Source organism: Lathamus discolor, chromosome 1 (genome assembly GCF_037157495.1).
Source record: "Lathamus discolor isolate bLatDis1 chromosome 1, bLatDis1.hap1, whole genome shotgun sequence".
NCBI classification, from domain to species: domain Eukaryota; kingdom Metazoa; phylum Chordata; class Aves; order Psittaciformes; family Psittacidae; genus Lathamus; species Lathamus discolor.
In genome coordinates this window covers 156938279-156952335 of record NC_088884.1, presented here as the reverse complement: position 1 = coordinate 156952335, position 14057 = coordinate 156938279, and the positions used below count along the sequence as shown (strand labels likewise).

Genomic DNA, 14057 nt, shown 5'->3' with positions numbered 1-14057 from the left:
GGAGATGTGCATATAAACAAGATAGTAATAATGCCACTGCACTTTAAGTTATTTATATTAGCTATAATATTTTTAATGTAAGTAAAATATATAGATATGCATACATACACATAGGCAGATATAAGAAAGGTTGTGCTGTTTATAGCAATCTATTTGTGGTTAGCTTGTGCATTCTTTCTGAAGATGTGACTCAATTCCTTTGGTGTGTTCCCTTGTCTTGGAGCTCAAGCTCCATTTATGTACCTAGAATCTTTTGCTGAGCTTCAAAAGAATCTAGTTACCAAAGCTTGTGAAAATCACTGTCAGTGTGCAGTCTGCTGGGAGAGAAATGAGGTCCTCTCAAGAGGGTTACACTTGAAGACAAGGTAGAATACAGAAATACCTTAATATCAATGTTTTTTAGGAAGACGGTTAGAAGTATAAAAGCAATACTGCTGTTCTAGCTCATTACTTTAAAGCCATGACCCTCATTTTTTTTCCCTTAAAACCTGCTCCATTTTGCAGTATGTTTCCATGCACTGAAAGAAGCGTGAGTTCTCATCTTCTTGTAGTATTCCGTAGTAGCCACAGGAGGACCAATAAGTTAGTGGTGACCTTGTCACGCTCTTCAGCTACTGAATAGTTAACTTTGTTAGAGGATATTTACGTCAGAAAGCATTAATAGATACACACTTTATAAAGGAGAAATTGAAAAAACAGATTCTGTTGTATGAAAGTCAGTTAGCTGTGGTTCAACTTAGGATCTTTTTAGATCATTGCAATTTAAGCTAATATTGAGACAGAAAATGTTACACGTGCCTTTTGATGGCTCCGGTTAAATTGAGAGAAGCATTGGCAGTGCAGTTTGCTGGCTCCAGGAAGGAAAGAGGTTTGTAGCCAGTCTATTAAATGCAGATTTTGACGTATTCATTATGAAAAACTGGACGGGTAGATCATCTATTTCACATTGAAGAGACCTGAGTTCTATTTCCAGTTCTTCTATAAGTAACCTACTTCTATAAGTAACCTCTCATACAGTGGCAAGGGGGTATTTCTTTGGCCTTTAATGTAGGTAGCAAGAAGTCTTGTGCAATATTGAGGGACATGAAGTTACTTTTCTGGAAGAAATGAGATTATTATGACTGGATTTATGGACTCTTAGCCAGACATCTTACCACAGAAGAGACATGCTGAGTCTCTGATGTTGGTATTTCTATTTTCTGTGCCATTTATCAAGCTGGATTCCCTACTACAGTTATACTGTAATTCTCAAACTAATAGATGGAAAATACTAAGATTATTACAGTCTTTGACATTGAGGAATTGCTTTGTCTTCAGTGTCATTAAGGGAAACTGAAAAACTTGTATCAACTTGAAAATCTTGCTGATGGTAGTGGTTAATGTTGCTCAGAGTTCAGTAGAAGGAAGCAAGTTTCAAAATACTACGTCTTTGGTATATAAAATATACATACAAATCATCCTGACATTTCTGCCTAAAATACCTTTTAATAAGATCAGTCATGAAAACCCAAATCCAGCTGACTGTGTGATACATTCTTATTGATACAGAAGCACTTCTGTGTGTAGAACAGAACTAATTTGTGAAAGCTGCATGTACCAGGTGACTGCAGATAATAGTCCCTGTAACCCAATCAGGGCAGCAGGACTTGTTCCTTTCTCTTGATTTGCAGTTAACTGGCAAAGTGGGAAATTCCATATTAGATATTCGTGCTTCTTGCACAGAACTTGGTACCTGTGTACACTTCAGCCTGTGATGTTGTTTTTAAAATGGCAGTTTTGTGCCTTTGGTGAAGGTTGGAGATCATATCCTAACTAGTCTTTGGAGTTTCCCCTTCCGTTAGGCTTATCTAGTTCAACTTGCATGGTTTGCTCTCCATCCAGGACTTATTTTTGTTGCTGTTGTAGATCTTCTTATGCTGTAGAAGAAGTGGAAACGTTCGCTAAAAAACAGACCTGTTTTTGAGCTACTTGTATTGGTGGTATCTGAGAGTTTAGTGTACAGCTCCTTTAGTATTTGCATGCAGAAACTTAGAAGAAAGGAAAATTATGGATCCAGAAGAGGCTTTCTGACCCCAGACTTGGGAAGGGATGGAAGTGAATGGAAAGGAATGACTGACTTTTCTTTTGGGGTCTCTAATAATTACAAGCTCTCTTAGAGGTAGAGCAATTTCTGCTGTGTCTTGCCTGGAGTTTGGCTTTGTTTCGTAGTAGGATTCATATATGAGTTTGATTTTATTAATTACTATTTTTTGTGTTACATTTTCTGGGAACAGGAGGGTGAGGAATAGTTGGAATTTTTAGGAATGAATGATGGGTGTTGGAACACTGGATGAACTGCTGGAAAATCTTCAATAATTTAAGAGGCATGTTTTCCTGAGGGAGACATTGAAAGCTTGGAGCTCTTTCATGGTTGTAGTGACACACTGAAGTATTTTGTGCTGTTACCAAAGGAGTAAAGATATATTTTTGTAATATTGGCATTCTTATGCACTTCCTTTGTGAAATATAACCATAGTAGTCATTAGAAAGGAATGTCTGACTTACAGTAAAGGTATCCAAAAAAAGATCTTCCATGTGTTCTGTAGCATAGTTGGACTTAGAAATAAGTACCTGGAAGAAGTGTGTGGTTTTCATGTGCTTCAAGATACACGATAAATCATTTCCAGTATTTCCAATATTCCAGTATTCCAAAGGATGCTGGGGAGGGACTCTTCATTAGATACTGTAGTGATAGTACAAGGTGTAATGGGTTAAAACTTAAACGGGAAGTTTAGATTGGATATAAGGAAGAAGTTCTTTACTGTGAGGGTGGTGAGGCTCTGGAATGGGTTGCCCAAGGAAGTTGTGAATGCTCCATCCCTGGCAGTGTTCAAGGCCAGGTTGGACAGAGCCTTGGGTGAGATGGTTTAGTGTGAGGTGTCCCTGCCCATGGCAGGGGGGTTGGAACTGGATGATCTTAAGGTCCTTTCCAACCCTAACTATTCTATGATTCTATGATTTCCAGTATGTATACCAGGATGGACTATTACTGTATGAAGATGTTGGTGATGACTGATGAGCATTTTCCTTGGAGGCCTTCTTTGCAAGAATCCCTTCACCATGAGTGTATTTTGCTCATCATTTCATACCCAGTTGACAGTTGGTTTTATTTGTATTTTGGTGGGGCCGGAGGTGATGTTCAACCATATCTCATTTGTGTGAGCAAAGCCAGTGATACATTTTTAGAGAATTGAATAACTGTGTGCTAGTCAAGCACAATGACCTGTTCTCTTAGCAGCAATGGTCAAAACTGATGCTAATTCCTAAAGAAATGAGATTTGTGGGAGGGGTATCTTGCAGGGCTGCCTACATTCTCACCTCTCAGTCAGTTTCTGACATTGTTGGATTTTAATCAAGCTTTGAGTACAGGTCTCCAAAGGTTGTTGTATTCTCCAAGCTTTATGCAGATGGGTTATACCAAATAGAATCAAGAGAACTCTTCCTACTCTCAGTATGAAGTTCCATACTAGACACTGAATAATCCCAATGAAAGGAAAGTGCTACAACTTTTCTAACCCCGGGAGAAGCTTCAGTCACACTTTTACCCAGTTTGACAACAGGAAATGCAATTTTAAGACACTAACTCCTAAGAAACTAGGTTTAATCATTACCCTTATCACTGAAAATTTGCATTTCAGTTCTGTTGAATGGTGGTACTGTTTGAACACTTGGCTTTGTTGGCCTCATTTTTACTTTGCTCCATGATTTTGGGGTATTGGTTGCATCACTCCAGTAATAGGATTTTGGAGAATGCTGGATAATGAGATGAGAGGGGTTGTTTTGAAGCTACTGTTTCATTTTTGTATACCATATAATCTTAGAGCTTTATGAGTTCTGTGATTAATCAAATCTGGGTTTCCTTAAGTGGAAGTATGGGAACAGCAAATGAGTTTGGGAGGATTTTTCTTTGGTTTTAATACTGATTCTTTGTTTGTGCTGAATAAATTTCTAGAAATTCTCTTAAGTTCCATGTTGTTGGCTTCTGTGTGTCATGCTTATATTATTAAGAAAAAATGCACAACTCATTGTGTTCCTAAAATTCATGTACATAATATAAAATGATGAGCTAGTACCGGAAAATGTTGCATCAGATGCTAGCGGGTGTAAATCTCTGTTAAGATAGGTGTATGAGTTCTCCTATGAATTGATGGATGTCTCTGTAGGCAAACATGTACTCCAGTATTACTTGTTTGTCTTTTGTGGTATAGATTTAAACTTCATCAAGAAATAATACAATTTTTTTTGGATGACTGCAAGACAAGATTTTACACTTACTCCAGTTTTTGAATGTTAAAAGGCAAATAGATACTTCCAAAATTCTTAATACATCTGCATATGCTTATAGATTCCTTTTGTTTTTAGAAAGACAGAGAGAGAAGTGGTTATTCAAAGGAAAACTGGATACAGACGGTTTTAATCTGGTTCTGTCTCAGCATAGATGTTAGATAACTTGTTTGTATCCAGTATTCCAAAGTGATAGGTGAATGTACACCATTCTTTTTAATGGTCACCTTGTTTTAATACAACCCTATTTCTGCATGTGTAGGTGGTTGCTGAACATCCAGATGCTTCAAGTGAGGAGATTGAAGAATTGCTCGAATCGCAGTGGAACATGCTTAGTGAAAAACAGAAAGCTCGCTATAACACAAAGTTTGCCATAGTGACCTCTCCCAAATCTGAAGAAGACTCTGGTAAACGTAAAACTGTGCTAGTGTACTCTAACTAAATTTGATATACGTAGTGGCGTTAAACTAAGCACATATTTGAGACCTGTAGGGAAAACAGCTTTCACTGTTTTCCAATTTTAATTCTTGGTGTTTGTGCCAATAGCAAAGGAATGCCAATGGTTACAATAAACACAACCCATGAAGTCTACATTTCTTGCTCATTGTTCTGAAAAGTTGTTATATGTAAACCTACTGTTTAGAGATTGCTGATTTCTCATTCTTCTTCTGCCCATAAGCAGCTGCCATTGCATCCACTGCCAGTACGAGTGGATGGTGGGAAGACGAAGTGTTGCTACTAGTAAAATTTGAGGGGTTTTCTTCATAGAATACTTAGGAAATGGTTTAAAAAGTTTAATCAGTGCTATACCTTTTCTTCATATATACCTAAAGTATATTACCTCATCTCACCATCAACTCAGGAAGAAGTATTCCTAACTTTATGCTGAAACTTTCATCCATTTGGCATTTGATTGTGACTCAAAGTGTGTAGGACATTGTACAAGATTGTAAATACTCTTTTTCTCTCTCTTTCTTTGTTGCTGTTGTCTAGCATTTGGGTTTGATAAACAGTCTCAATTATATTGCAAAATATCAGAGGGGGTTTGGAGTCACTTATTTGAGAAAGGAGGAGGAAGATAGTTTGGCATTTGCATGAACTTTATCAAATTTAGCCATCATTGTTCAAATTTCAGTAGCTTTACAGCACTGTAAGAAGACTTACGATGGAAGTATTAGAAGCCAACAGGTGCTGCTTTGGGCAATGACAAGAATGAGAGGGAGTGTTTGAAAGTTTGTGAGACTTGGAAAAACTTGTATAAAAATGGCAGTCAGTTTTGTTAACTATCTGTGTGTGTGTGAAATAACATTTTGTGGAAAATTGAAGTTTTTAACTTAAAATTTTAAGTGTTAAATATTTGGATATCAGTTAAAAAAAAAAAAAACACATTCTGTATCTCTCAAGGTTCATCATTGAAGAATATTGGAGAGGCCAAACGTAAAGTGTTTCAAGACTCACCTAAAAGGAGATCAAGATCCAGAAGTAATTGAAATTTGTGTTGTGTGCAAATAGTTCATCATTATAAGTAGCTATTGAGTGTATTTTTTTATGTAATCGCCCACGTATCATAATCTATTTTTATCTCAGATGTTGTCTTCCTTGGCGTTAGAATTTTAATGGATCCCAAATTAAATATCTAAACACTGTAGTGCTGAATTTTGTTCACCTTCCTCAGTGTCATATTGCAAGAAATGTAATTGAAATTGTACCTGTACCAGGTGTTTCTAGTACATATATTGTGTACGTTTATAGTTTTATGCAGATGAAAACATGTCAGTTCAATCATTCCCTACCCAGATCCTCTTATCTTAAACTTGGAAGAATATTGTGGGATTTCTTTTGCTGGCTTTTTGTAAGTAGCAGGTTCTCCTGGAGCCATTTCAGTCTGCTTTGTCGATTGAGTCTGATAATAGAATATGTCCTAGATTGTTTAAGATAAGAATATTAATTTGAAAATTATCCATATTTTCAAGTTGCTATATTTTTTTATACTTACAGCTATTTGTTCCCACTGGAATAGAATGCTTGTAGCTGTAGGGCAATTTTCAGTTAACGTGTTTGTGCCCTTGGAGCTTGCAATCTTCATGCTAATAATACTCTGTAGCTTCATAAAATAGAGTACTGGAAAGTGTAATAATGTTGTCATTTCATCCTGATGGAACAGACCACTTCCTAAACCTTCATCTGTCTTTTTGAGGTAGAGTGAGTGCAAACAATAGCTGAACCTGTGGAAGCGGTATGTAGGTTAGTCACTTACCTTTTGCAATTTAGCAGCTGCTTGAACTTTACTGTGAACAATCATCTAAATATATGAATACGTCCGTTGGTTTAAAATGACCAATGTGATTCTGTTCTTAGGATTTTGGTTCACAAAGGAAGGGGATCTTACAGTCTCCTGTGAAATAGAAGTAAGCTTGTTAGAGTCTGAAACTGCCGTACCAGGAAAAGAGAATTAATCTGTACAGTTGGTGATATCTTGTCTTTTCCAGAAGCCCCTTAATAGATGTCACCAGTATCTCCATCATTCGGAGAACTTTAAGGAGACTTAAGGAGGAGACTTAAAAATTCGTTCAGTGATAAAGACACTATTACAAAGTGGAAGGAGAGTTAAAAGCTGTATAGATCAATCATGTGCACTCTGATAATATGAAACAAATGTTGGGCAGTAATAGTTCTTAAACTAGTGCTTATACAGGTAGACTTGTCTTTCTAAAATAGCTTGAGTGAAGCAGTTGATTTGGATGTGTTCTAGAGTTAGTCTTCAGCACCAGAAAACAGACCTTAAGCATTGAGAGGTCATTAAACTGTGTTAATGTTTAACCGTGTTTTAAAAATAACGACTGAAAGAAAAGTAACTTAAATAACTAGATCAGTTCAAAATAACTTGAAAGTGGGTTTTAGATTATTTTTCATGTAAGTTTCCCCCATCCCCCATCCCAAGGTAACTTACATGGAAATAAAAGAAAACAAAAAAAGAGGACAAAGGAACCTACAGAAGATTTTGAAGTTCAGGAAGCACCTAGGAAAAGACTCAGGATGGATAAACAGAATAATCGGAAGGTAATTATGTCGTTGGTTTGTTTGGGTTGATTTATAGCAGCACCAGTCACATTGCTGTAGTTAAGTTTGTCAGCATTTCCTTTTCAGGGTTATAAAAGTAACCAAACTCTGGTAAATATTCAGAGATAAATGTGGATTATTGCTGTGGGTTTTTTTTTCCTTTGGTTTTGAGGATGGAAGTATGACAATTGCACTTGATACTTAAAACTGTGGTGAAAATGTGTGTCTAAATGTTTCCCTAAGGAACGTGCAGAGGCATGACCTTTCTCTGTTGTCATGCTTTGTAGTTCTTTTTCTTTCCTCCTGAATTGAAGTACAGAGATGTAGAAAAATATCTTTAGTCAATACTTAATTTAGACAATTTTGGGTGGGGGAGAGAGGAAAACAAGCAAAGCAAAACAGAAAAACTACTTTTCAAGAACTGGAAGCCTATAGGACATTTTAGGGTGGCATGCTGACCCATTTGTTAACTTACAGAGCTGCAGTAAATGTTACAGTATAGTTACTGCACAAATCACAGGCTCCTTCCTTTAGCGTGCTTGTGAGGATGAGGATTTTCTGTACATAGGTCACTGAAACTATGGATATGGATACAGCCCAAATCTTGTAGAGACTTAAGCACAGGTTTATTTAGTCATGCATGTAGACCATGGGTTGAACTTCATGGGTTTTACTTGTGTGTAAAGCTTAGCTCAAGTGTTTTCAATATCGTACTGTAGTGTATCACAGACCTCATCTCAGGACTTAAGTAGTACTGTGATTAAATGAAGCAACCGAATATAAGGGAAGGTAGTTGATTTATTTTTTAAATGCATTATGAAGGTCACATATGTCAGTGTGTTTGGTAGGCTGGTTATTGTAGTGCCTCTGTTGATATTGTGGGTATTCAGACAACTTGGCTAGAGTTCAGTATAAAAATAAAGAGAACTTCTGATACCGAGGCTTAATGAGCTTATTAGCAAGGGACAAAGATAATTCTTCCAGAAATGTTGCTACCTTTGCAAAAAGAAGGGCCAAAACTAGTTTTTGCTCTTCTTGCTCTAATGGGTTAGTTGTTGAATATTCATCTCGTGTCCTAGGAGAAATTTTTGGGTCCTTTTTAAACTTCTCTAATTGTTTTGAATTTACTATAATACACTGGATCCATGGAATAATTGAGTTTACTTATTGTAATTAATTCCTGCTTCAAAGTCCCTGTTTTGCTTGCCCCTAAAGTTACTTCTTTACTATCCCACCAGCGTTTGTGCGCTACAATTAGCCTTCATTATCCCAAGCAGAATGAAAGGTGATTGCAGTGTAGCTCATGCAGAGGAAGTTGTGATACGTTTGATGCTGTGGCACAGATGTGACTATTAACAGGAAAACGAATTAGAATAATTATTTCCAGAAGATACATACCACTAATAATGCTTAGTAATGTGCATTTAAAAAGTGTTGTCCTCTATCTGATCTGTTTATCAGAGCTAGGTACTAGGAATCTGGTGTGTATAAATATCACGTAATTAGGAAACTCTAAACTCGTATAGCAGTGCTTGTGCTTCTGTCCACAGAAGGGTTGTATATTGTGGAGTCATTGCTGTGTGGTTTCTCTTATGAATTATCTCTGAAGTCTCTTTCCTGCATTCACCAGCCCAGGGTACTTCTAGCTATATATGCTGCTGCTTAGTAAAACATGTAGTGGATGACAGTGAAAATGTCTATGTAATGATTCAAACAGCAAACTCTAACCAAGCACCTTCCTTCTGTTATTCCCAATATACCTACAGGCTTTTGTTGCAATCATTTTGGATAGGAGGAACTTTAATGATGTGTTCTCACTACTTCTTGCATGAGAGTCATCCTCTCCTTTTTGCCTTTAATTCTCATTGACAAAATCTGAATGTTCTCACACAAAGTAACCAAGCCATGAGTACCCATATGGAAGTCTTGAAAAACTAATTTGCTTATCCGTGCTTTCATGATGTACATAAAATGCACATTAACAAAATGGGGGTTCTGTAAAGCATGCTTTAAATTTAACAGTGGACTGTACTGTACGTTTGCTTTCATATTTACACTGAAGTGTAACAGTAATCTTAGAAAACTGATACTGGGAGCGTCTGGTGGCATTAGTAGTAGGGCATGTTACCTACTGAGAAGCCAGTAAAAGCACATTGTAGCACATCTGTAGTGCAGTAGCCATTCATATTTACTTTCACAAAGGAAACCAGTTCTCTGGCCTTTGAGGTGTTTGCCTGCACGTTTTGCAAAGCTGAATGTCAGATGGAGACTATAAAAAGTACGTAAAACCTTCTGTTCAGTAGTAGTATTCTTACTGATTAAGTGAGCATTTGTCAGGGTAGGCATTCTTGGCTATGATTTTGGTGACTTATTACTTCAATGAATTTGTAAAATACAAAAAGGAAAAACATAGTGGCATGTGTAAGGGACAGAGTGTGATTTTTGACAAAGCTTTGACAAAACCTTCCCCAGTTTTTGGCCTAAACTTTTAATGATAAATTCTCCATCTGGAGCAAATTTATGCTCCCTTGAAAGTAGTGGGTTTTCTTTTGGAAATGCTGAAACAATCTTAACCATAGTAATTTAAACCATGGCACTGCTATAAGTTACGGAGTTGAAAGCAAGCCTCTCTGAGACTTACAGTAATGCACAGGATTTATTCTCAGATTTATATACTAATCCTGCAGCTTACCTTTAGTAATTGAAGGTTTTAATTTGACTAGTTTAGACAAAGAATAGTAAGGGTAATTTACCTGTTTTCTGTTCATTTAGAGCTTCCCTTTTGATATGCTGAGTTTGGGATGGATAAGTGGGCTGCTGGAATATTGTGTTTAATTTTCTCCTTTGTTTATGGGTTTGTACCCTGTGCTGTAAATGAGTTTTAAAAATCACTTACATGGGCCTAGCTTAACTCCATTACCATTCAGATATTTGTAAAGACACTTCCTTTTGAATAGCATAAATCCAGAAGTAATTGCCAGATTTATCCAACCACTCATAAATTAGGAGTTTTTTTATTTTTTCATATTTTTTTTTGTGACAGAGGGAGACAAGCAATGACAAAACAGCCAAAACAAACTCTTCTAAGGTCACAGAAACCTCCTCTTCACAAAAGAACCAGTCAGGTAATGTGGTCAGAATAAGTTTTAATGTCACTTTTTCAATTAAATAACTTAAACAGGTTGTCTGAGGCAGCAGCTGAATTTTGCTGATGTCATAACCAGCTACAGCCACGGTGCCACAGATGGGGTGGGGGGGACATGCCCTCTTCCTCCACTACCACCATTTTGCAGTGTTATATTTGACTGAAATTGTGTGTTGCTGATTTAAAGCAGCAGTTCACAAGTTCACCATTTGATGGCACCAAATTAAAGCTGTTGCCCTGTGATCTTGGCGAGCACTGATGCAAATCCCTACTGCTCCAATCTGTCATTGTGCATTAGCCCAATAAAACAAGCGCAGTGACCATCAGTGTAATCAGCTACAATGTGATTTTAGTCCTCTTAAATGATGGTTGATGGGAGGCAGTGTGGAGCGCGAGGGGAATTCTAAATAACCTTGAACCAAAACCCAATATTTAGGTTTGTTAATGATGCTCAAGTTCAAGGTAACTTCCGTGAGAGCATGCCTCTTTAGGTATTATAATGATTTGCCAAAGACAAGTAAGCTTCAGCTAGTTCTGCACAATGTAGAAGTGGGGACATGGCATAGATAATGTCTGGTACCTGGCTCCAATGTAAAGCTTAACAAAGCTTTAGTGGTACTCAGATTGTGATGAGATCATGTAGGCCTTCTAATGTTTATCTGAGGAGATAACTCTTACCTCTGCTGTAAAGAGGTCTAAGCCACAAGATATTTTAATAGAAATTAGCTTTGGGAAAACATTCCTTAGCCATTTTTAGTACATACTTGCCCGATAGAAACCTCTTTATTTTTAAAATCAAGCCAAAACGCAAGGTTTCAGAAATATACTTCATGTTCTCTCAGCCCTATGTAGGTGCCCAGAAGACATACCTAAATCATTCCTTCCTTTAGCCAAAGGAGTATTTTTAAATGGCTTCAGGGAGATAACGTTTTAAAGTTCCAAACTTCACTTTGTAAACCAAAATTATTTTACAGCAACGAAAAATCTGTCTGATGCATGTAAACCTCTGAAGAAGCGAAATCGGGCTTCAGCACCAGAATCTTCAACTCTTGCTTTTAGCAAGAGTTCATCTCCTTCAGCTTCCTTAACTGAGAATGAGGTAAAAAAAAAGTGGTGTTCGCACACAGCTATTTAATTACAAAATGATCAGGTGTGAATCTTGCTTAAAAACACAGAAATCAAAGGCGAATTCTCTAACGTTGGTGCTCTAGACAAGTTACAGTTTTGGCCTCTGTGAAACCTGTTAACGTGTGCATTGCAAATTCATTTATTGTAATACGAACGTCTGATTTGGGGACGTGGCGATATTATTGTGGTTTTTAATGTATTTACCAACAAGGTTTTAGAATTGTAACCTTCTATTAGAGGCAAAGTAAAATGCCAGTGTGTTCTGTATTTTCTTCTACAGACTTTATGTAAGTGTACTACATTAGTTACATTATGTAACTCAATATTGTCATGTTGCCATAGCTTTTATATTGAAGCAAGTTTCTTAATCCTCTATTTGATCTAGAACTGGACAGTTTTCTGAGCAGAGCCCCTTTTAGCTCAAATTAGTTTTCAGGCTGTTTAAGCGCTATTTCTCTGATGCAGATAACTTCATTGCCAGTAGAGTTAAAACAGGCAGTGAAGGATGTATCTCTTTGATACTTACTAATCATAGTCTTAGCTCTGCGTATTTGGAACTGTAATTCTTCTCAATTGACATACAATAAATGAAATGTATGTACCAGAAGTGTATTCATACAATCCATTAAACCATTCCCCAGGTCATCTACGCTATTAAAACCTATCAGCCAAAGAGTGGCAGCATGAGGGTGAAGTATGCATGCTGTTTTGCAGGTGGATTCAGAAGTGTAGTTGGTAGGATTTAGTAAAATATCCATAGACAAACAGCTCCAAGCAGTTTGTATTTCAAAAGCTGTAGAGAAAATATTTTCCTGCTAATGAGTAGGGCTTCCAGCTATGCTTAGAGACTCTTTAATCTTCCTTAACAAAACGCATGAGGTGCTTAGACACTATAATGAATGCAGTTGAAATATCTAGACAATATTGAATAAATATGGAATAAATGGTTTACCTTTGGGTGGGGAAAAAAAAGGTTGCATGTTAATGGCTGTATATCTTAATGTACAGGAAAAAGATTCTAACCAAAAAATCCAGTGAATTCTCTCACCTATACCCCAGTACAAAGCAAGTCCTACAGGAAGTAATGTCCATAGCAGCAGTCAAGAATTGTTCTTTGTTTTCTCAGTAGAGAGACTCCTATATGTTGGCCTACCAGCTTCTGCTGTTTTGGCTTTACTGCTGGGACTTGCTGTTTGTACTTGGGACCATCTATTCAGCCAGACCAGTTTAAGAAACATACTTTTTGGCTCTAAATATGTATCTCAAAATATTACAGTCTCAGGAGAAAGATTCTATTTCTAGATAGTGTGTCTCTAAAATGATATCTTCAGAAATCTTTCTCAACAAAAGGTCCATTTTTGTAGGATTTGAGGTTATGACTTAATGGTTCACATGTAAAAAAGGATGTGGTTTTATAGGCTGAGGTGGAAATTTTAAAACTTGGCTCTTAATTTACTCACTGCTAAATAGCAAAAGATGTGAGGAAAAATAGCATGATGGTACATTGCTCAGAGATCACAGACTAGAAAATCAGTTTATTGATTGCAAAGGTTTTAAAGGTTTTAAAATATCAAAACAATCTAAATCAAGATAACAGAAAATACTCCCAGTCAAATAGCAGAGATTTTTGCAGGGCTGGGTCCAGGCCAGGAGTAGATTAGTGGAATAGATCCTTAGGTCGTCTAAAGCTACACTAACCTGTACCAAGTAAGGATTGAACCCAGTTTGTTTCCTATGATAATAGATATATTTTGCCTTTGAATAAAATAAAAATGACAGGCATGTGTTTCTGAACTTGCTATTGATCCATTCTACAAAAAAACAGGAAATACCTAAATTTTGGGTTGTGTGTGTAGCTTTCAAAAGTTTTTTTTTTCCTCCTTTTGTATTATTACTTAGCACTTGTCTAAATGACTAAATGTGTGTGTGCCCTGAGAGCGTACATCCAGAGAGGACCCTTCTCCAGAGTGTTAAGGGAAAGAGCTTAAAAACCAGACACTATCATGCAATGATGAAAGCTTTGCACAGATAATGGAATAGGATGTAACTCTTCTCAACATTAAATACATTTGGTGATTAACTTTTGTATTTCTATGTTCACTATAGTACTTCTAAATGTTGAGTTAGATGCTCTCTTAACAAAGACAGGAAAGGTTCTGTATATTCCAGAAGCACATACACCTCCACAAGCAATACTAAGTGGATTCTGGCCTTTGTTTCTTTTCCATCCATTTCCCCCCCACACTATCTGTAGACAGCTGGCTCCAGAATGGAACCTGGATATGACTATTATTTGCCAAGGACTGTTGCTAGCTACACACCTCTTAAATCTCAGTGCATTGCAACTAGGTTTTAGGAGGGCTGTGTACAGTAAGAAGGGCGTGCTCAGATTTTTTCTTGT

General features: G+C 36.9%; 1 protein-coding gene across 7 annotated transcripts in view; it reads left to right on the top strand.

Annotated features, from left to right (window-relative positions):
* Nucleotides 1-14057, top strand: part of NSD2 (nuclear receptor binding SET domain protein 2) — a 100682-nt gene that overhangs the window by 60917 nt on the left and 25708 nt on the right. For 5 of the 7 annotated variants that reach the window (XR_010608454.1, XM_065660869.1, XM_065660859.1 and 2 more), the window contains exons 6-10: nucleotides 4586-4730; nucleotides 5728-5805; nucleotides 7265-7383; nucleotides 10427-10508; nucleotides 11503-11627. Coding sequence is in view for 6 of the 7 variants with exons in the window: in XM_065660869.1 (XP_065516941.1) it covers nucleotides 4586-4730; nucleotides 5728-5805; nucleotides 7265-7383; nucleotides 10427-10508; nucleotides 11503-11627 (549 nt within the window). In the remaining variant the exon portion in view is untranslated. Of the gene's footprint in view, nucleotides 1-4585; nucleotides 4731-5727; nucleotides 6452-7264; nucleotides 7384-10426; nucleotides 10509-11502; nucleotides 11628-14057 lie in introns of those variants that run through there. The other 2 variants (XM_065660880.1, XM_065660902.1) reach the window with 2 other exon arrangements.